Source organism: Emys orbicularis, chromosome 7 (assembly GCF_028017835.1).
Source record: "Emys orbicularis isolate rEmyOrb1 chromosome 7, rEmyOrb1.hap1, whole genome shotgun sequence".
In the NCBI taxonomy this organism is placed as follows: Eukaryota; Metazoa; Chordata; order Testudines; family Emydidae; genus Emys; species Emys orbicularis.
In genome coordinates, this window is record NC_088689.1 from 84,555,494 (window position 1) to 84,576,852 (window position 21,359).

General features: G+C 50.8%; 1 protein-coding gene across 1 annotated transcript in view; it reads right to left on the reverse strand.

Moving 5' to 3' along the window:
• Nucleotides 1-21,359, reverse strand: part of DOCK3 (dedicator of cytokinesis 3) — a 611,447-nt gene that overhangs the window by 233,591 nt on the left and 356,497 nt on the right. The window contains exon 9 of the mRNA XM_065408097.1: nucleotides 5,278-5,359. Coding sequence (XP_065264169.1) covers nucleotides 5,278-5,359 — 82 coding nt within the window. The remainder of the gene's footprint in view (nucleotides 1-5,277; nucleotides 5,360-21,359) is intronic.

Here is a 21,359-nt window from a genome sequence, read left to right on the forward strand (position 1 = left end):
GCCTGGTCTACACTACGAGTTTAGGTCGACTTTAGCAGCGTTAAATCGAATTAAGCCTGGACACTTTCACACGACGAAGCCCTTTCTTTCGACTTAAAGGGCCCTTTAAACCGGTTTCTTTACTCCACCTCCGACGAGGGGATTAGCGATAAAATCGGCCTTAGGGGGTCGGAATTGGGGTAGTGTGGACGGAATTCGACGGTATTGGCCTCCGGGAGCTATCCCACAGTGCTTCATTGTGACCGCTCTCGACAGCACTCTCAACTCAGATGCACTGGCCAGGTAGACAGGAAAAGCCCCGCGAACGTTTGAATTTCATTTCCTGTTTGCTCAGCGTGGAGAGCACAGGTGACGACGCAGAGCTCATCAGCACAGGTAACCGTGATGGAGTCCCAGGATCGCAAAAGAGCTCCAGCATGGACAGAACGGGAGGTACGGGATCTGCTCGCCATATGGGGAGACGAATCAGTGCTAGCTGAACTCCGAAGCAGTAAACGAAATGGCAAAATATTAGAAAAGGTCTCCAAGGCCATGAAGGACAGAGGCCATAACAGGGACGCACAGCAGTGCCGCGTGAAAATTAAGGAGCTAAGGCAAGCCTACCACAAAGCCAGAGAATCAAACGGAAGGTCCGGGGCAGAGCCGCAAACATGCCACTTCTACGCGGAGCTGCATACCATTCTAGGGGGTGCAGCCACCACTACCCCAACCGTGTGCTATGACTCCCTCACTGGAGAAACACACAGGGAAGCGGGTTCGGGGTACGAGGAAGATGAGGATGGAGATAATGTAGATAGCTCACAGCAGCAAGGAAGCGGAGAAACCGGTTTCCCCAACAGCCAGGATATGTTTATCACCCTGGACCTGGAACCAGTAACCCCCGAACTCACCCAAGGAGTGCTCCCATCCCCTGAGGGCACACCAGGGACCTCTGGTGAGTGTACCTTTGTAAATATTACACATGGTTTAAAAGCAAGCGTGTTTAATGATTAATTTGCCCTGGCAATCGCGGCCAGTACAGCTACTGGAAAAGTCTGTTAACGTGTATGGGGATGGAGCGGAAATCCTCCAGGGACATCTCCAGAAAACTCTCCTGGATGTACTCCCAAAGCCTTTGCAAAAGGTTTCTGGGGAGGGCTGCCTTATCCCGTCCGCCATGGTAGGACACTTTACCACGCCAGGCCAGTAGCACGTAGTCTGGAATCATTGCATAACAAAGCATGGCAGCGTATGGTCCCGGTGTTTGCTGGCATGCAGACAACATCCATTCCTTATCGCTCTTTGTTATCCTCAGGAGAGTGATATCATTCACGGTCACCTGGTTGAAATGGGGCGATTTTATTAAGGGGATATTCAGAGGTGCCCGTTCCTGCTCTGCTGAACAGAAATATTCCCCGCTGTTAGCCACGCGGTGGGGGGGGGAGGGGTGAAGTGATCATCCCAGAGAATTGGGTGTGGGGGGGAGGGGAGTTAGTTGGGTTTGTGCTGCATGTTAACCCTGAAACCGCAGCCCCTCCTTTTAACATTGCAAACCCATTTTAAACGGCCAACCCAACGGGTGCTTGGTATGGGAAATGAGAGCGCTACTGTTTGAAACCATTCCCACATGTTAAGAAGGTTAAAAAAGCCAAAAGACTGTGTCTTACCATGGCTGCCTGCAAGCCGAACTCTGTGGCCTGGCACTGCGTGAGTGATCTCTCACACCAAACCGGCAGGCCCTCAATATAAGAGGAAAAATGCGACCTTGTAACGAAAGCACATGTGCTGTGTAATGTGAACAGCAAAATTTAACGTGAAAGAGTGTACCCATTGTTCTTTAAAATGTGTCTTTTTTAATCACCTCTCCCTTCTCCTCCACCAGCTGCAAATGTTTCTCCTTCACAGAGGCTAGTGAAGATTAGAAAGAGAAAACGGAGGACGCGGGATGACATGTTCACAGAGCTCCAGATGTCCTCCCACGCTGACAGAGCACAGCAGAATGCGTGGAGGCAGTCAATGACTGATTACAGAAAAGCACAATATGAACGAGAGGAGAGGTGGCGTGCTGAATCGCGGGATGAACAGAGCAAGTTGCGGGCTGAAGATGATAGGTGGCGTCAGCTTGCAGACAGAAGGCAAGAGTCGATGCTCCGGCTGCTGGAGCATCAAACTGATATGCTCCAGCGTATGGTTGAGCTGCAGGAAAGGCAGCAGGAGCAGAGACCGCCGCTACAGTCCCTGTGTAACCAACAGCCCTCCTCCCCAAGTTCCATAGCCTCCTCACTCAGACGCCCAAGAACACGGTGGGGGGGCCTCCTGCCACCCAGTCACTCCACCCCAGATGATTGCCCTAGCATCAGAAGGCTGGCCTTCAATAAGAGTTAAAGTTTTAAACTGCAGTGTGTCCTTTTCCTTCCCTCCTCCCCCACCCATCCCGGGCTACCTTTGCAATTATCCCCCTAGTTGTGTGATGAATTAATAAAGAATGCATGAATGTGAAGTAACAATGACTTTATTGCCTCTGCAAGCGGTACTCGAAGGGGGGAGGGTAGGGTGGGGTGGTTGGCTTACAGGGAAGTAGAGTGAACCGGGTGGGGGGGGGGGCGGAGGGTTCATCAAGGAGAAACAAACAGAAGTTTCACACCGTAGCCTGGCCAGTCACAAAACTCGTTTTCAAAGCTTCTCTGATGCGCACTGCGCCCTGCTGTGCTCCTCTAACCGCCCTGGTGTCTGGCTGCACGTAATCAGCGGCCAGGCGATTTGCCTCAACCTCCCACCCCGCCATAAATGTCTCCCCCTTACTCTCACAGATATTGTGGAGCGCACAGGAAGCAGCAATAACAATGGGGATATTCTTTTCGCTAAGGTCTGAGCCAGTCAGTAAGCTGCGCCAGCGCGCTTTTAAACGTCCAAATGCACATTCCACCACCATTCGGCACTTGCTCAGCCTGTAGTTGAACAGGTCCTGACTCCTGTCCAGGCTGCCTGTCTACGGCTTCATGAGCCATGGCATTAAGGGGTAGGCTGGGTCCCCAAGGATCACGATAGGCATTTCAACATCCCCAACGGTTATTTTCTGGTCCGGGAAGAAAGTCCCTTCCTCCAGCTTTCGAAACAGAGCAGAGTGCCTGAAGACGCGAGCATCATGTACCTTTCCCGGCCATCCCACGTTGATGTTGGTGAAACGTCCCTTGTGATCCACCAGGGCTTGCAGCAGCATTGAAAAGTACCCCTTGCGTTTTATGTGCTCGGTGGCTTGGTGCTCCGGTGCCAAGATAGGGATATGGGTTCCGTCTATGGCCCCACCACAGTTTGGGAATCCCATTGCAGCAAAGCCATCCACTATGGCCTGCACGTTTCCCAGAGTCACTACCCTTGATATCACCAGGTCTTTCATTGCCCTGGCAACTTGAATCACAGCAGCCCCCACAGTAGATTTGCCCACTCCAAATTGATTCCCGACTGACCGGTAGCTGTCTGGCGTTGCAAGCTTCCACAGGGCTATCGCCACTCGCTTCTCAACTGTGAGGGCTGCTCTCATCCTGGTATTCTGGCGCTTCAGGGCAGGGGAAAGCAAGTCACAAAGTTCCATGAAAGTGCCCTTACGCATGCGAAAGTTTCGCAGCCACTCGGAATCGTCCCACACCTGCAGCACGATGCGGTCCCACCAGTCTGTGCTTGTTTCCCGGGCCCAGAATCGGCGTTCCACGGCATGAACCTGCCCCAGTAACACCATGATTTCCACATTGCTGGGGCCTGTGCCTTGTGAGAGGTCTATGTCCATGTCAATTTCCTCATCACTCTCGTGGCCGCGCTGCAATCGCCTCCTCGGCTGGTCCTGGTTTTGCTTTGGCATGTCCTGGCTCTGCATATACTCCAGGACAATGCGCGTGGTGTTCATAGTGCTCATAATTGCCACGGTGATCTGAGCGGGCTCCATGATCCCAGTGCTAGCTATGGCGTCTGGTCTGAAAAAAGGTGCGAAACTAGTATCTGATGGACCAGGGGAAGGAGGGAGGGAGGGAGGGAGGGGCGAGTGACGACATGGCGTACAGGTACAGGGAATTAAAATCAACAAAGGTGGCTGTGCATCAGGGAGAAACACAAACAACTGTCACACAGAATGGCCCCCCCCAAAGATTGAACTCAAAACCCTGGGTTTAGCAGGCCGTTGATTTCACGGCGGGAGGGGGAAGCTAATGAATACAGAACAAATCTATTTTTTACATCTTAAGACGACGGTGCAGCATGACTGATAGCCCTCGGCATCTTCTGGGTGCTTGGCAGAAAATAGCATACTATGACTGATAGCCATCATCATCAAGACAGTTCGATAGGACTGAGCATGTCTGCCCAGGTGCCCATGATTGACAGCCACTGCAGTACGATGACGACGGATACCAGTCATAATATACCATCTTCTACCAAAAGGCAAGGGGCTGGTGCAATGCAGCCCTACGGCTGCCAGCCCCACGGCTGCCAGCACCCAGATCGCCGATGAAGGCTATCAGTCATGCTGCACCGTCTACCGCCAAAAGGCAGTTAGCTGCTGCTGCTGTGTAGCAATGCAGTACCACATCTGCCGGCACCCAGATGACATGTGGTGACAGTGAGCTGAGCTAAGCGGGCTCCATGCTTGCCGTGGTATGTTGTCTGCACAGGTAACCCAGGTAAAAAGGCGCGAATCTATTGTCTGCCGTTGCTCTGATGGAGGGGGAGGGGCCTGAGGACATGTACCCAGAACCCCCCGCGACACTGTTTTGCATCATTCAGGCATTGGGATCTCAACCCAGAATTCCAATGGGCGGCGGAGACTGCGGGAACTGTGGGATAGCTACCCATAGTGCAATGCTCCGGAAGTCGACGCTAGCCTCTGTACTGTGGACGCGGTCCGCCGACTAGAGCACTTAGAGCATTTTATGTGGGGACACACACAATCGGCTGTATACAACCGATTTCTATAAAACCGGCTTCTATAAATTCGACCTAATTTCGTAGTGTAGACATACCCTAAGTGTATAATCCATGCAATGGGCATTTAAAAATGAAAACTGTGAAAAAGTATTTGATGTCCCTTTACTTGCAAAAGATCAATTAATCTGGAAGATTATTTCAATTTTGTTATGTTAACATTTCATTAAATTGAGCAGAAATATATGGTTTTCATTTTCCTCAGTATACAGGAAAGAAAGAATTTTGTATTTGTTCCCAGAGTGACTGTGCCTACAGTCAAACAATCTTCAAGAGAAGTCTCAGTTCACAGTTAGATAGGGAAAGAGAATGAGAATTCATACATACTGTGAAAAGGCCACACATCCGTTCTATCTTTTCTGGATTCCTTGGGCCTCCATTCTTGTTTAACCTCACCAGAAACCGCTCACTAAAAAGCAAAGGAAACAAAGGAAACTTACTTCCAACAAACTTAAATACAAAAGAATAAATATTTCAAAATGTGTGTTAAACCCTATCATTTTTGAATTTCTCAAAGCATAAGGAACTGTATTCAGCGACTCAGGTAGAATTACATTGTGAAGCCATAAGTAATTATTGTAGAAGGCTTTGTTTTACAGGAAGTACCTCTCCATGAAAAGCTGCAGTGCTGATACATCTTATTGGCAGATTATCATACTAAAATAACAGACTTGGGTTAAGGCTATTTTTCAAGTGCATGAAGTCTCATGAAATCACAAGACTTGAACAAGTGCTGCAGATAAGGACTAAAAAGCATGTGGCAGAGCTCGGTGACCCAAGACTAGAATAGCAGGAATGCTGCAGTGCAGGATTGACGTCTATTGACAGAGTTGTTTGGGGTCAGAAGGTACTTCAGGTAAGAACTGAAGTGCATTTGCAGAGCTGTGTAAAGGAAACTTACATAGCACCTGCCTGCATGATGCTTGGTTCAAGTTAGTTCTGTCTGCCTTTCACTTTCATGACAACTGAAATTCACTCAAAAATGTAAGAAATCATAACAAAAGAAGGATACAGAGATGAGAAAAATGTGTCTGAATGCTTACTCATTTTAAACAAAACCAATAAAATACTGTAGTAATTCTTGAATCTTAGGACCTGATTTACCAAACTTTTTATCATTCATAAATTGAACAGCCCTACTGCAAAGCCAGGATGGAGTCTAAATCAACAAAATGAGGTTGTAAACCAAATCATCCACCCACTAATGGAGACACAATATGGTAGTTACACAAAAGTCATGACAGAGAAGTTACTTATATACATATACAAAACCAAGATCAGTAGATTTAATTATTTGCTGGGCTTGTGACTATGCACTCCTATACACGTCTAAATAACTCTCAGCCTTCAGCTGTGCACCTTAGAATATGTAGCCTTGGTAACTTTTCCAATCTTGTGCAATTATTTAATTATTAATGTTCTTAAAGTGAGACATTTATTTGCACTATTAAACTTAAGATATGGATGGCTCCATGGTTTGGAATGGCATCTGAAACACTTTGTTTCCTAGTGACCATCCCTCTAAGGCTTGTGAAGGGCACATACAACGAGGGAATCTTGCAATTTTTCAATCAGTAGCTCAGGAAGTGTTAAACCAGTTCAAATAGGGTTGCATGGTAATCATCTTCCACAATCCTATTTGGTGCTGTCTACACTGACATTTCAACAAGGTTTAAAAACTGTGCTTAAGGTGGCCTCTCAAACTATATGAGAAACCAGACCCAGATTGTTCCCTCCTATGGGGAGCACTGCTTCGTTAAGCTATCTGCAAAACGAACAAGGAGGCTCTGTGATTCAAGTCTACATGCTTGACTCCTCCAGCTTGCTCTCCAGAGCACAGATCCAAGGAAAGACATACTTAAAGCACCCTGATTCGCAGCTGCCCCTGTAGTCTCCCTTAAAGTGGGGTCCGCTGTATGGAGGGGACTTACTTCCTGCATAATACTGTGCTCAGCTTTGTCATCACTGCACAGATGTTCTACAGGGGTGGGGAAGGAATGATGCAAGTCCCCATAGCCTAGTCTGTCTCCTCCCCATGTATAGAACCCAAGACCTGTGGACAACTGCTATTAATAAACAACTCTTGTAAGGATTAACTAAATTCACAGAAACACAGTCTGCAATATATTGTTTCTTTGTACAGTAACTCCTCACTTAAAGTCATCCCAGTTAACGTTGTTTCGTTGTTATGTTGCTGATCAATTAGAGAACATGCTCATTTAAAGTTGCCCAATGCTCCCTTATAACGTTGTTTGGCAGCTGCCTGCTTTGTCCACTGCTTGCAGGAAGAGCAGCCCATTGGAGCTAGCTGGTGGGGGCTTGGAACCAGGATGGACCGGCAGCCCCATCAGCTCCCTGCACCCCTAAGTTCCCTGTGCAGCAGCCACCCAGCAGGCTATCAATTGCCAGCAGTTCAGCTGTCCCTCCCCCCCACTCCCATGTACTGCTCCTGCCCTCTGCCTTGGAGCTGCTCCCAGGAGCCTCCTGCTTGCTGTGCCGAGGGGAGGGGGGGAAGAGGGGCTAATGTCAGGGTGTCCCCCTGCCCCCTGCTCCTGACCCCCGCTTACCCCATCTCCATAGAGCAGGGGGACACACGACAGAGCTCAGGAGGGAGCATGCTGGCAGCATGCTGCTGTCTCAACTTGCTGATCTACTTAAAAAGGCAATGTACTTAGAGTGGGGTCAGTGTACTTAAAGGGGCAATGCGCATCTCTCACTCACACACACAGGATGTGTGTCTCTGTCTCTGACTGCCATGCTGTCTCCCCTCCCTCTGTTTGTGCTGCCTTGTAGAGTGTGAGGCTACATTAACAACAATGTGTTAACCCTTGAGGGCTCAGCTGTTCTAGTTCATCATTCCCTGGGAAAAAACGGTTACCTACCTTCTGTAACTGTTGTTCTTCGAGATGTGTTGTTCACGTCCATTACACATTAGGTGTGCGCGCGTCGCGTGCACGGACGTCGGAAACTTTTTCCCTCAGCGGCTCCCGTCGGGCCGGCAGGGTCCCCCCTCCTGCCAGAGCGGCGCCCCGCTCTAGCGTATATATATCCCTGCGGGCCCGACCCTCCCTCTGTTCCTTCTTGCCGGTGACTCCGACAGAGGGGAAGGAGGGTGGGAAGTGTAATGGACGTGAACAACACATCTTGAAGAACAACAGTTACAGAAGGTAGGTAACCGTTTTTCTTCTTCGAGTGATTGTTCATGTCCATTACACATTAGGTGACTCACAAGCTTACCATTGGAGGAGGGTAGGAGTCAAGGAACAATTGATTGAAGCACAGCCCTGCCGACCACCGTGTCCTCTCTGATCTGATGATGGATCGCGTAGTGGGCTGTGAACGTATGCACCAACGACCAGGTGGCCGCTTTACAGATTTCCTGGAGTGGAACCTGCGCCAAGAAAGCCGCCGAGGACGCTTGGGCCCTAGTTGAGTGAGCCCTAATCTCCGGGGCTGGTACATTGGCGAGCTCATAGCATGTGCGTATGCAAAGCACAATCCATGCTGACAAGCGTTGCGCCGAGATAGGCTGGCCTTTCATTCTCTCCGCAATGGCAATGAACAGTTGCGTCGACTTGCGGAATGGCCTGGTCCATTCTAGATAAAATGCCAAGGCTCTACGGACATCGAGGATATGCAGGCTGCGGTGGCTTGGGTCCGTATGGGGCTTAGGGAAGAACACCGGTAAACAAATGTCCTGTTCCATATGAAATTGCGTGACCACCTTAGGAAGGAATTTGGGGTGCGGCCTCAGTTGCACCGTATCCTTATAAAAAACTGTATAAGGAGGTTCCGAAGTGAGGGCTCTCAATTCCGATACCCTCCTAGCCGATGTGATGGCCACTAGAAACGCTACCTTCCATGAGAGGTGCATGAGGGAGCAAGAGGCTAGGGGTTCAAAGGGCGGCCCCAAGAGTTTAGTTAGGACCAGGTTAAGATTCCATGCAGGGACCGGCGGGCGCAAGTAGGGAAACACCCTCTCCAGCCCCTTGAGGAATCGGACTACTGTGGGGTTGGAGAACACCGAAACCCCCAACTCTCCAGGGTGGAACGCCGATATGGCAGGCAGATGCACTTTAATTGAGGCGGGGGCGAGCCCTTGATGCTTGAGGTGCAGCAAGTAGTCCAGTATTGATGGGACGGAGGCCTGCAGAGGCTGTATGTGATGAGGCTCACACCAGTGGGAGAACCTCTTCCATTTGGCAAGGTAGGTCACTCTTGTGGAGGGCTTCCTACTACCAAGAAGAATTTGCTGGACCTGGTGGGAGCACCTGTGCTCTGTATCGTTTAGCCAGAGAGATGCCACGCCGTGAGATGTAGCGTCGGTAGGTTCGGGTGGAGTAGGCGACCCCGGTCCTGCGTGATGAGGTCGCGATGGAGGGGGAGGGCGATCGGGGCGGTCACGGACAGTTCCAGCAGGGTCGTGAACCAATGCTGGCGTGGCCACGCCGGTGCGATGAGGATGACTGTTGCCTTGTCCCTGCGGGTCTTGAGCAAGACCCTGTGGATGAGCGGGAATGGTGGGAAGGCATACCTCAGGCTCCCGCCCCACGGAATCGCGAAGGCATCTGCCACTGAGCCCGGGCTGAGGTTCTGAAATGAACAAAACTGAGGGCATTGGCTGTTGTCCTTGGTGGCGAAGAGATCCACCTGGGGAAACCCCCACCTCTGGAAGATTGAACGCAGGACGTCCTCTCTCAGAGTCCATTCGTGCATGTGGTAGGACTGTCGTGCCCGCCACGGCTTCATCTGGTGAGGAGGAAGTGGTTAGGGCCTTTTGTGCGTCTTCCTCTTCCTGCAACTCCTCACCGACTGGGCGCTCCTCTGGAGTCTGCCCTATGATGTGGGTCTGAGACGGTGCCGGGCTCGATGCTGAGTCAGCTCTTTCTCGCTCCGGTGGTCTGGAGACCGTGGCCTCCTTGCGAGAGGAGGGGTGCCCCTGCGGAGAGCGGGACCGGTGTCCCGAGCGGCCAGATCTCGAGGTCCTGGACGGGGGGCCTTGCTGGTGGTAGGCCCAAGGGGTCCAGAATGGCCATTGTCCTGGCTGGCCCCATTGTGGGTGCCAAGCGGCTTCGTGTTCCCTACTGGCTGGTGCCCTGTGGGTATATCTGCTGGACTGGCCCGAGTCTGCCTCAGAAACCACGGACGGTGACCTGGAAGGCCACGGCGGTGCCGTGGGACGGTGCCGGTCCGGGGTCGGAGAGTAGTGCCTCCGTGACCGGGACTAGCGTCTTGCCGACCTGGACCTGGATCGGTACCGGTGACCTCGGGACCGGGAACAACTGCGAGTGGTCGGTCTTGGGGATCACGTGACTGACACGTCCCGATGCCTACTCGAGTAGGGCTGCTGGGTCGGTGCCGGGGGCTTATTGGGGCCCAACGGCTGTGCGGCTCTCTGCGCGGAGGGAAGCCGGGAGTCCAGCGAGGCGGAGCTCGACCGGGACCGGCGCCGTGAATGGTGCCGAGATGGTGACCGTGATGGGCGCACCATTGCCGGTTTGCCTCTGGATGGCAGTTTCAGCGGATTGTCTTTAGCTTGGAGGGGGCCCTCAGCGGACAATTCAATGAGGTCCTTTGCTGCCTCAAACGTGTCCGGGGTGGAGGGCTGTTCCAAAAGCTCCTCCAGCCCTTCCTCCTCACTCGATGCGCCTATACCGGGGCTCGACGGGCCTTTCGGCGCCGGAGCCACTGTCACCGGGATCTGTGCTGGGGCCGCAACGCCCGTAGGCGCACTCGAGTTCTTCGCAGGCGCTACCCTCTTATGTGGGGAGCGTCCTCGGGCCTTGGGTTGGCCCTTCGATTTTGCCGGCGAAGACGACCGGTGCCGGGGGTGGTCCTGCTGTTTCGGTGCTGTAGGCTTAGGGTGCCCCGCCGGTGCTGGATCACGAACCGATGCCAGGGCACTCTGCACTGAGGTTGACGGTGCCGCCGAAGTGGAGGGCTGTAATGCCGTCTCCATGAGCAGCTGCTTAAGGCGAAAGTCTCTCTCTTTCTTAGTCCTGGGCTTGAAGGCCTTACAGATCTTGCAGCGCTCTTTTTGGTGTGCTTCCCCCAGGCAACGGAGACACGAGTCGTGGGGATCACTTATCGGCATAGGCTTGCGGCACGTGGCACAAGCCTTGAAGCCTTGAGCGTGCGGCATGCCCCGCCGCCCAGGGCCGGTGTCGGGATTGACCAAACACCTAAAACAAAGGAGCTTAAGTACTTCTAAAGATCTGATAACTGCTAAGATTAACACTAACTACTACGCTAAGGGACACTCTCAGACGAGAGACAGAGTTGTTCCAACGCTGCCACAGACGGTAAGAAGGAACTGAGGGAGGGTCGGGCCCGCAGGGATATATATACGCTAGAGGGGGGTGCCGCTCTGGCGGGAGGGGGGACCTTGCTGGCCCGACGGGAGCCGCTGAGGGGAAAAGTTTCCGACGTCCGTGCACGTGACGCGCGGACACCTAATGTGTAATGGACGTGAACAATCACTCGAAGAAATATCCCACCCTCTTCCACCCTCTGACTTCACCACCTCAACCAAGCTTCACAATCATCACTGCTGTGTACAGTATTAAATTGTTTGATTAAAACTTATACTCTGTGTGTGTGTATATATATATATAATGTAGTCTTTTGTCTGGTGAAAAAAATTTCCCTGGAACGTAACCCTCCCCCCATTTACATTAATTCTTATGGGGAAATTGGATTTGCTTAACATCATTTCCCTTAAAGTCGCATTTTTCAGGAACATAACTATAATGTTAAGCGAGGAATTACTGTAGATATAAATACAAAATTTATAGTAAGCATATATAATGTGAGTTTACATTTTAGATTTACGTTAAAAACTGCAACCTGACAATTTAAACCAGATTGTCACTGCATTGCTCTACTACTCTTAAGTAGAATGGTTGAACCAGAACTTCGGAGGAATACAAATAAATCTTTTACTTTGATGTAGAGCATGGTGAGGTATATTTATACTACATCAAGCAATATAACTGTCCATAAACTGATGTTTCTTTCTTAGTGTGAGAGATTTAATTTGAAAGCATGCTGAATCTCGACTGTTCTGTTGTATGTTTAAAAATGGCTATGATGTGATTATATATATTTATTACTCTCATGACCTGCCAAAGTAGGCTGAGACATGGTCATATACCCTTAATAAGGTTTGCACTAAAATATCCTCCTAAATTATCAATAATTTTTGGCACCAAAAATGATCTGTGGCTGAAACAGGAGCATGTGACCCTGTAATATAGAATATGCTGTAAAACTGATGTCCCTGTGAAATAAAATTCTTAAGACATAAAAAGAGAAGTCTTAGAGCAGGTCCTATGTCATCCTGCTAGATGTTTAGGGTAAGAGACCATGTTTTTCAGAAATTAAAATTTATTCCACAGAACGTGAAGCATTTTGGGCAAATTTCCTGCCTCTTCTGTTTCTTTTTAAGCTTGTGTCAGCTGCAATACAGGCCACAAATAATGTGGTAAAAATTAAGGTGAATGGCGTAAAAATAAAAGTGACAAAAATGCTTTTAAAATTTCCCAGGGGCACAAGATAATTCTGTACCCACTAAGCTTCTGAATATATGTGAAGGAAAAATAGTTATATAAGAAGAGAAAATTCTCACTTCCATTTCTCCATGAATGTCTGTTCTTATTTCTGCCAGAGCTTCCTTCTGGCTGATTGGAGTGGAGTGCTCTTACAGCTGGAGCCGATATAGTAAGAAAGAAGTGAATCTTCTTTCTTACTATATATAAGGAGGAGGGAGAAAACTTGTTCACCTTAGCCTCTAAGGATAGAACAAGAAGTAATGGGTTTAAACTGCAGCAAGGGAGGTCTAGGTTGGACATTAGGAAAAAGTTCCTAACTGTCAGGGTGGTTAAACACTGGAATAAATTGCCTAGGGAGGTTGTGGAATCTCCATCTCTGGAGATATTTAAGAGTAGGTTAGATAAATGTCTATCAGGGATGGTCTAGACAGTATTTGGTCCTGCCATGTGGGCAGGGGACTGGACTCGATGACCTCTCGAGGTCCCTTCCAGTCCTAGAATCTATGAATCTATGAATCTCAAGAGTCTTAGAGTGGGATTTTCAAAAGTGTTCAGTGTTGGCCTAACTCTGTTCCCACTGAAGTCAATTCAATTTAATGGAAGCAGAATTAGGCCAACATTAAGCATTTTAAAAATTCCAACCTTGACACTCAGAAATTTGGGCAGGGTTTGGGGGAGCAATGCCTCCCCAGTAGTATATGTTAGTGGAGTGGTGGCTGGCGATGGCCTCCACCCAGGGCCAGAGGAACCCAGTGCCCCAGCAGGTGGCAGAGGGAGAAGCAGAGTCACTAGATGGTGGGGGGAGGGCAAGGAGAAGGGGTTGGCCCTGAGGGTGGCTGGAGGAGGCTGGGGGTTTCATGGCCATTCCTCCTTCGAGTCACCACACCCTGCGATCCATGCCTGTTGGGTCCCCTGGAGGATCTGCAGCCGCTGCAGGGATTGGGGCTTGGCGGTGCCGCTGTTTCCACCTGGACAACGCCATGACTAGGATCGGGACCAATAACGTAACGGCAAGGCCTGTCCTGAGTGCCTGCTTTTTCCCGGCACTGACAGCCCCCAAGCCCTTCTCTCGTTCCCTGTGAGGCACGCCAGGGTGCTGGGTGGGTGACTGGGGCAGGTCTGCCAGATGAGGAGCACAGGGCCAACCTTATGGGTGGGTGATCGCCCAGGGCGCCCTGGTCAGGGGAGCACTGTGGTCAAGAGGCAAGGAGCAGGGTGGGCCTGGGGTGCGAGACCACGGAAGGGAGCTTGAGGCAATGAGGGGAAAAGGCAGTGAGATCTGGGGGGGATGGATTGGGAGGCAGTGGGGGCCAGGGGCTATGGGGGAGGAACCTGTGGAGGCAGCAGGGGCCTGGAGCAATGGGGATGAGCCCCCAGAGGCAGTGGGAGCCAGGGGCGATAGATGAGGAGGCAGAGGGGTCCCAGGGTGATCAGGGGATGGGTGGAGAGCCTGGAGAGGCAGAGGGGCCCAAGGCAATGGGGGAGCCTGGGGAGACAGGGACAGGGTCAACAAAATACAAGTTTTCTCAGGGTACCATTTTTCCTAAGGCTGGCCCTGGATGAGCTCAAGGCTCTCACATATCATCTGACCTGTTTTGCCACAACCTTTTCAACAATTTTTCCTGAAAATGAAGACTAGACAGAGGTCAATAAATAGCAAGATTGTCAGAGTCAAGCCAATAGCTTTCTTAAGGTCTGCTGTTATTCTACCCCCACAGTGACACACACAATCCACAACGGGCCCAGTACTTCTTCACTGGTGTCCAACAGCCAGGATAGACATAGGTTCAACTCAAGTTGTGGACCTGAGCATTTCCGCAAACTCAGACTCTGGATAAATAGAGGCATACTGTGACATTTTTATATGGTCACTTTTCAGATAAGAATTACACTACAGTAGCTTTAAAGTTCTGCACTAGTTTTAAGAGATAATAATGAACTGATAGCTTTTTTAAAGTAGATGCATTCCCTGAGCCACAGGAACTATACAAAGGAGACTTTTTCTATACTTCCAAAAATACTTTTCAGAAAGACTTAAAAAATAGTTATTAGGTCACCTCTGCACAGACTTTTATCTCAACAGATGCAGCTATTTTAATTCTTAAACCAGTTTTATTATGCAGTCTTGCAGTTATATGAGAAAACATTTTTTTCTTTTCTCTTACAATTAAAATTCATATCACATATCTTCTCCATAATGCTTTGTGTCTGGTTGAATGGTTTCATAAGGAAAATCTGAGTTCCAAAGAAAAGAACAGCAAATCCAAAAAGGCCTAGAATTAACTATCAAGATTGTTGCAGATAGCCATCATGACCCTCAAACACATGACGATTACTTCTGTAACAGAGGTTCTAAGGCCTGGTCTACACTACGATTTTAGGTCAAATTTAGCAGCGTTACCTCGATTTAACCCTGCACCTGTCCACACGATGAAGCCCTTTTTTTCGACTTAAAGGACTCTTAAAATCGATTTCTTTACTCCACCCCCCGACGAGGGGATTAGCGCTGAAATCGGCCTTGCCGGGTCAAATTTGGGGTAGTGTGGACGCAATTTACGGTATTGGCCTCCGGGAGCTATCCCAAAGTGCTCCATTGTGACCGCTCTGGACAGCGCTCTCAACTCAGGTGCACTGGCCAGGTAGACAGGAAAAGTCCCGCGAACTTTTGAATTTCATTTCCTGTTTGGCCAGCGTGGCGAGCTGATCAGCACAGGTGACCATGCAGAGCTCATCAGCAGAGGTGACCATGGAGTCCCAGAATTGCAAAAGAGCTCCAGCATGGACCGAACGGGAGGTACGGGATCTGATCGCTGTATGGGGAGACGAATCCGTGCTAGCTGAACTCCATTCCAGTAAACGAAATGCCAAAACATTTGAAAAAAATCTCCAAGGGCATGACGGACAGAGGCTACAACAGGGACTCACAGCAGTGCTGCGTGAAAATTAAGGAGCTCAGGCAAGCCTACCAAAAAAACAGAGAGGCGAACGGCCGCTCCGGGTCACAGCCCCAAACATGCCGCTTCTATGATGAGCTGCATGCCATTCTAGGGGGGTGCAGCAACCACTACCCCAACCCTGTGCTTTGACTCCGTCAATGGAGTAGAACGCAACACGGAAGCGGGTTTTGGGGATGAGGAAAATGATGATAAGGAGGTTGAAGATAGCTCACAGCAAGGAAGCAGAGAAACCGGTTTCCCCAACAGCCAGGATCTGTTTCTCACCCTGGACCTGGAGCCAGTACACCCTGAAACCACCCAAGGCGGCCTCCCGGACTCTGAAGGCGGAGAAGGGACCTCTGGTGAGTGTACCTTTGTAAATATTATACATGGTTTAAAAGCAAGCGTGTTTAATGATTAATTTGCCCTGGCATTCGCGGCCAGTACAGCTACTGGAAAAGTCTGTTAACGTGTGTGGGGACGGAGCGGAAATCCTCCAGGGACATCTCCATAAAGCTCTCCTGGATGTACTCCCAAAGCCTTTGCAAAAGGTTTCTGGGGAGGGCAGCCTTATTCCGTCCTCCATGGTAGGACACTTTACCACGCAAGGCCAGTAGCACGAAGTCGGGAATCACTGCAGAACAAAGCATTGCAGCGTATGGTCCCGGTGTTTGCTGGCATTCAAACAACATCTGTTCTTTATGTGTTATCCTCACGAGAGTGATATCATTCATGGTCACCTGGTTGAAATAGGGTGGTTTTATTAAGCGGACATTCAGAGGTGCCCATTCCTGCTGGGCTGTTTGCCTGTGGCTGAACAGAAATGTTCCCCGGTTTTAGTCACACGGTGGGGGGAGGGGTGAAGCCATCATCCCAGAGAATTGGGTGTGTGGGGGGGTTAGTTGGGTTTGTGCTGCATGTTAACCAGGAAACCGCAGCCCCTCCTTTTAAATTGCCAACCCATTTTAAATGGCCAACCCAACGGCTGCTTGGTATGGGAAATGAGAGCGCTGCTGTTTTAAACCATTCCCACATGTTATGAAGGTTAAAGAACCCAAAAGACTGCGGCTTACCATGGCTGCCTGCAAGCCGAATTCTGTTGCCCGGCCCTGCGTGAGTGATCTCTCACACCAAACCGGCAGGCCATCAATAAGAGGCAAAATGCGAGCTTGTAACGAAAGCACATGTGCTATGTAATGTTAACAGCAAGGTTTACCGTGAAAGAGTGTACCCATTGTTCTATAAAATGTGTCTTTTTAACTACCACTCTCCCTTTTTTTCCCTCCACCAGCTGCATATGTTTCTCCTTCCCAGAGGCTAGCGAAGATTAGAAGGCAAAAAAACCGCACTTGGGATGAAATGTTCTCTAAGCTCATGCTGTCCTCCCACACTGACAGAGCACAGCAGAATGCGTGGAGGCAGACAATGTCAGAGTGCAGGAAAGCACAATATGAACGCGAGGAGAGGTGGCGGGCTGAAGAGAGTAAGTGGCGGGCTGAAGAGAGTAAGTGGCAGGCTGAAGATGATAGGTGGCGTCAGCTTGCTGACAGAAGACAGGAGTCAATGCTCAGGCTGCAGGAGGATCAAACTCATATCCTCCAGCAGGAGGTTGAGCTGCAGGAAAGGCAGCAGGAGCACAGACTGCCGCTACAGCCCCTGTGTAACCAACCGCCCTCCTCCCCAAGTTCCATAGCCTCCTCACCCAGACGCCCAAGAACTTGGTGGGGGGGGTCTCCGGCCACCCAGCCACTCCACCCCAGAGGATTGCCCAAGCAACAGAAGGCTGGCATTCAATAAGTTTTAAAGTTTTAAAGTGCAGTGTGGCCTTGTCCTTCCCTCCTCTCCCACCCCTCCCGGGCTACCTTGGCAGTTATCCCCCTATTTGTGTGATGAATTAATAAAGAATGCATGAATGTGAAGCAACAATGACTTTATTGACTCTGCAAGCAGTGATCAAAGGGGGGAGGGGAGAGTGGTTAGCTTACTGGGAAGTAGAGTGAACCAAGGAGGGGGGGGGTTTCATCAAGGAGAAACAAAAAGAACTTTCACACCGTAGCCTGGCCAGTCATTAAACTGGTTTTCAAAGCTTCTCTGATGAGCACCATGCCCTCCTGTACTCTTCTAACCTCCCTGGTGTCTGGCTGCGCGTAATCAGCGGCCAGGCAATTTGCCTCAACCTCCTACCCCGCCATAAATCTCTCCCTCTTACTCTCACAGATATTGTGGAGCGCACAGCAAGCAGTAATAACAATGGGAATATTGGTTTCGCTGAGGTCTATCCCAGTCAGTAAACTGCGCCAGCGCGCTTTTAAACGTCCAAATGCACATCCTACCACCATTCTGCACTTGCTCAGCCTATAGTTGAACAGCTCCTGACTACTGTCCAGGCTGCCTGTGTATGGCTTCATGAGCCATGGCATTAAGGGGTAGGCTGGGTCCCCAAGGATAACTATAGGCATTTCAACATCCCCAATGGTTATTTTGTGGTCTGGGAAGAAAGTCCCTTCCTGCAGCTTTTGAAACAGACCAGAGTTCTTGAAGATGCGAGCGTCATGTACCTTTCCCGGCCATCCCATGTTGATGTTGGTGAAACGTCCCTTGTGATCCACCAGTGCTTGCAGCACCATTGAAAAGTACCCCTTTAGGTTTATGTACTTGCTGGCTTGGTGCTCCGGTGCCAAGATAGGGATATGTGTTCCGTCTATCGCCCCACTACAGTTAGGGAATCCCATTGCAGCAAAGCCATTCACTATGGCCTGCACATTTCCCAGAGTCACTACCCTTGATATCAGGAGCTCTTTGATTGCATTGGCTACTTGGATCACAGCAGCCCCCACAGTAGCTGTCTGGCATTGCAGGCTTCCACAGGGCTATCACCACTCACTTCTCAACTGTGAGGGCTGCTCTCATCTTGGTATTCTGGTGCTTCAGGGCAGGGGAAAGCAAGTCACAAAGTTCCATGAAAGTGCCCTTAAGCATGCGAAAGTTTCGCAGCCACTGGGAATCATCCCATACCTGCAACACTATGCGGTCCCACCAGTCTGTGCTTGTTTCCCGGGCCCAGAATCGGCGTTCCACGGCATGAACCTGCCCCATTAACACCATGATGTGAACGTTGCCGGGGCCCGTACTTTGTGAGAGGTCTATGTCCATGTCCTCATCACTCTCGTCACCGCGCTGCTGTCACCTCCTCACCTGGTTTTGCTTTTGCAGGTTCTGGTTCTGCATATACTGCAGGATAATGCGTGTGATGTTTAAAGTGCTCATAATTGCCGCGGTGATGTGAGTGGGCTCCATGTTCCCAGTGCTATGGCGTCTGCGCTGAAAAAAGGCGCGAAACGATTGTCTGCCGTTGCTCTGACGGAGGGAGGGGCAACTGACGACATGGCTTACAGGGTTGGCTTACAGGGAATTAAAATCAACAAAGGGGGTTGCTTTGAATCAAGGAGAAACACAAACAACTGTCACACAGAATGGCCCCCTCAAGGATTGAACTGAAAACCCTGCGTTTACCAGGCCGTTGATTTCACGAAGGGAGGGAGGGAGGGAGGGGGGGAGCAAATGAATACAAAACAAATCTGGTCTATTTCTTGTTTTGATCCACTCCAGCTATCTTATACATCTTAGGCTGGCAGCAGACGGTGCAGTACGACTGCTAGCCATCGTCATCTCCTGGCTGCTCACCAGAAGACGGTGTAGTACGACTGCTGGCAGGACTGAGTCTCCAGGAGACAAAACTTAAAAAGGGAATGACCTGGCTGAGTCACTCCCATGTCTGCCCAGGCGCCCCGACCGACCTCACTGAGGTCGGCTAAAAGAGCACCCAGGAGTATGACGACGATGGCTACCGGTCGTAATGCACCGTCTGCTGCCAAAAGGCAATGAACTGCTGCTGTGTAGCAATGCAGTCTCACATCTGCCAGCACCCAGGAGACATACGGTGACGGTGAGCTGAGCGGGCTCCATGCTTGCCGTGGTATGGCATCTGCACAGGTAACCCAGGAAAAAAGGCACGAAACGATTGTCTGCCGTTGCTTTCACGGAGGGAGGGAGAGGGGGGCTTGGCAACATGTACCCAGAACCACCCGCGACACTGTTTTTGCCCCATCAGGCATTGGGATCTCAACCCAGAATTCCAATGGGCGACGGAGACTGCGGGAACCGTGGGATAGCTACCCACAGTGCAACGCTCCGGAAGTCGATGCTAGCCTCGGTACTGTGGATGCAGTCCGCCAACTTAATGCACTTAGAGCATTTTGTGGGGGACACACACAATCGACTGTATAAAAACGATTTCTAAAAAAACGACTTCTATAAATTCGACCTAATTTCGTAGTGTAGACATACCCTAAGACAGTGTTTACTCCTCACTAAAACTGAATGTGACGGGGTGCACTCACCTCTCCTGAGCGCTGCCTGTCAGTTGGGTGTGAACCTGCACTCTCTCTGTTCACAATGCTCCCGGTCAGCTGTTGCCCTCATCAGGCGTGTCTTCAGTGGCTCAGCCCTCTGGCTAAGTCAAACATAGTCTAAAATGGATGAACCCCTTCCACGGTAACGAATGTCCAACAAGGACTATCACTGTGCACTTGTTGGTGTCCGCAGCCCTGCTTCTGGGCTCAGTTCTCAGCCCCTTCTTGGCTAATTTTAAGTCTGTCCCTGTCCTGTTATAAAGCAGCGCCCCCAGGGCTTTCTCCCTGGAGACTCTTTGCCTTTAATTGTTCTCTGGTATCCCAGCTCTCCAGCCATGTCAGTCCTTAATTTCAGTCCCCTTCGTGGGGGTGGGGGGAGGGAAACAAAGTTCAACAAAGGGTTGGCCCTTTCCGGGGTCTTCAGCCGTGTCCCTGGGCCTATTTGGGGCTTTTAATAGAGTCTTATCCCCTTCTTGGGGGTTAGGCCACTTTTCCGGTGGCTGCGGGGGAGGGATGTCTCGGGCCCACCCACTACTCCAGGTCCCAACCCAGGAACCCTATAGACAGCAGCCATATATTGCTTTCCTTTACTTGGTTGCTGCTGCTATTCCCTGGGCCGCTTCCCACTTGGTCCCATTACCTTCACTCTAACTTAAGTTACAGTCTTTGGGTTCTATTTGTCTCATTCCTTGTTTGCGCAGGATTTCTTCCAGACCTCCTAGCCAGGAGAGATTTTCTGTCATACTCTTGCTTGAGCAGGGCTTCCCCGAAGCCTCCTTGCCTGGAGAATTTCTCCATCTTCCAGGACTTCCTCAGCCTTCTGGTCTCAACCAGGGACTGAACTGCACCGGCCCAGCAGCTCCTTTTAACTGAGCCCTGATTGGCTGCTTCCCTACAGCCTTTCTAGGCAGGCCTGAAGGACCCACCTTCACTGCTCCTTTCCTGGGGCGGGATGTGGTAGGACCACAAGGCCTCAAAGGACCTGGTACACACTGTCACACCAAATTATAAAGAGTTCCAATACCTAAAAAATGTAACCTTTTTTTGGTAACTGCTGGATGCAAATCTTCCACTGCTGTCTAATGCAGTGGTCTCCAAAGTGGGGTGCGTGCACCCCAGGGGGTGCGCAAGACGATCCATTGGGGGACGCGGCAGGAGGAGCGCCGCCGGAGGGGGGAAAAAGGTGGGAGGGGCGGCCGGAGGAGGGAGGGAGCAAGCAAGCAGGGAAGCTGCCCCCCCCCGGCAGGCAGGGCCACCCGGAATGCAGGGGCTTTAGGGGCTGCAGGGCCCTAGGCTAAGGGGGCCCCAGGGCCCTGGCCTGCAGCTCTAAAGCCCCTTTCGGAATGTGGCCCTGAGTCCTCCGGTCCGTGGAGGAGCAGGGGCAGCCGCGCAGCCAGCGGCCGGAAAGAAGCGGCGCTTTCCCCTTCAAAGCTGGATGGAGAGAAGCACCGCTTCTCTCCGGCTGCTGGCTGCGCAGCTGCCCCTGCTCCTCCTGAGTCCTCCTCCGGCCC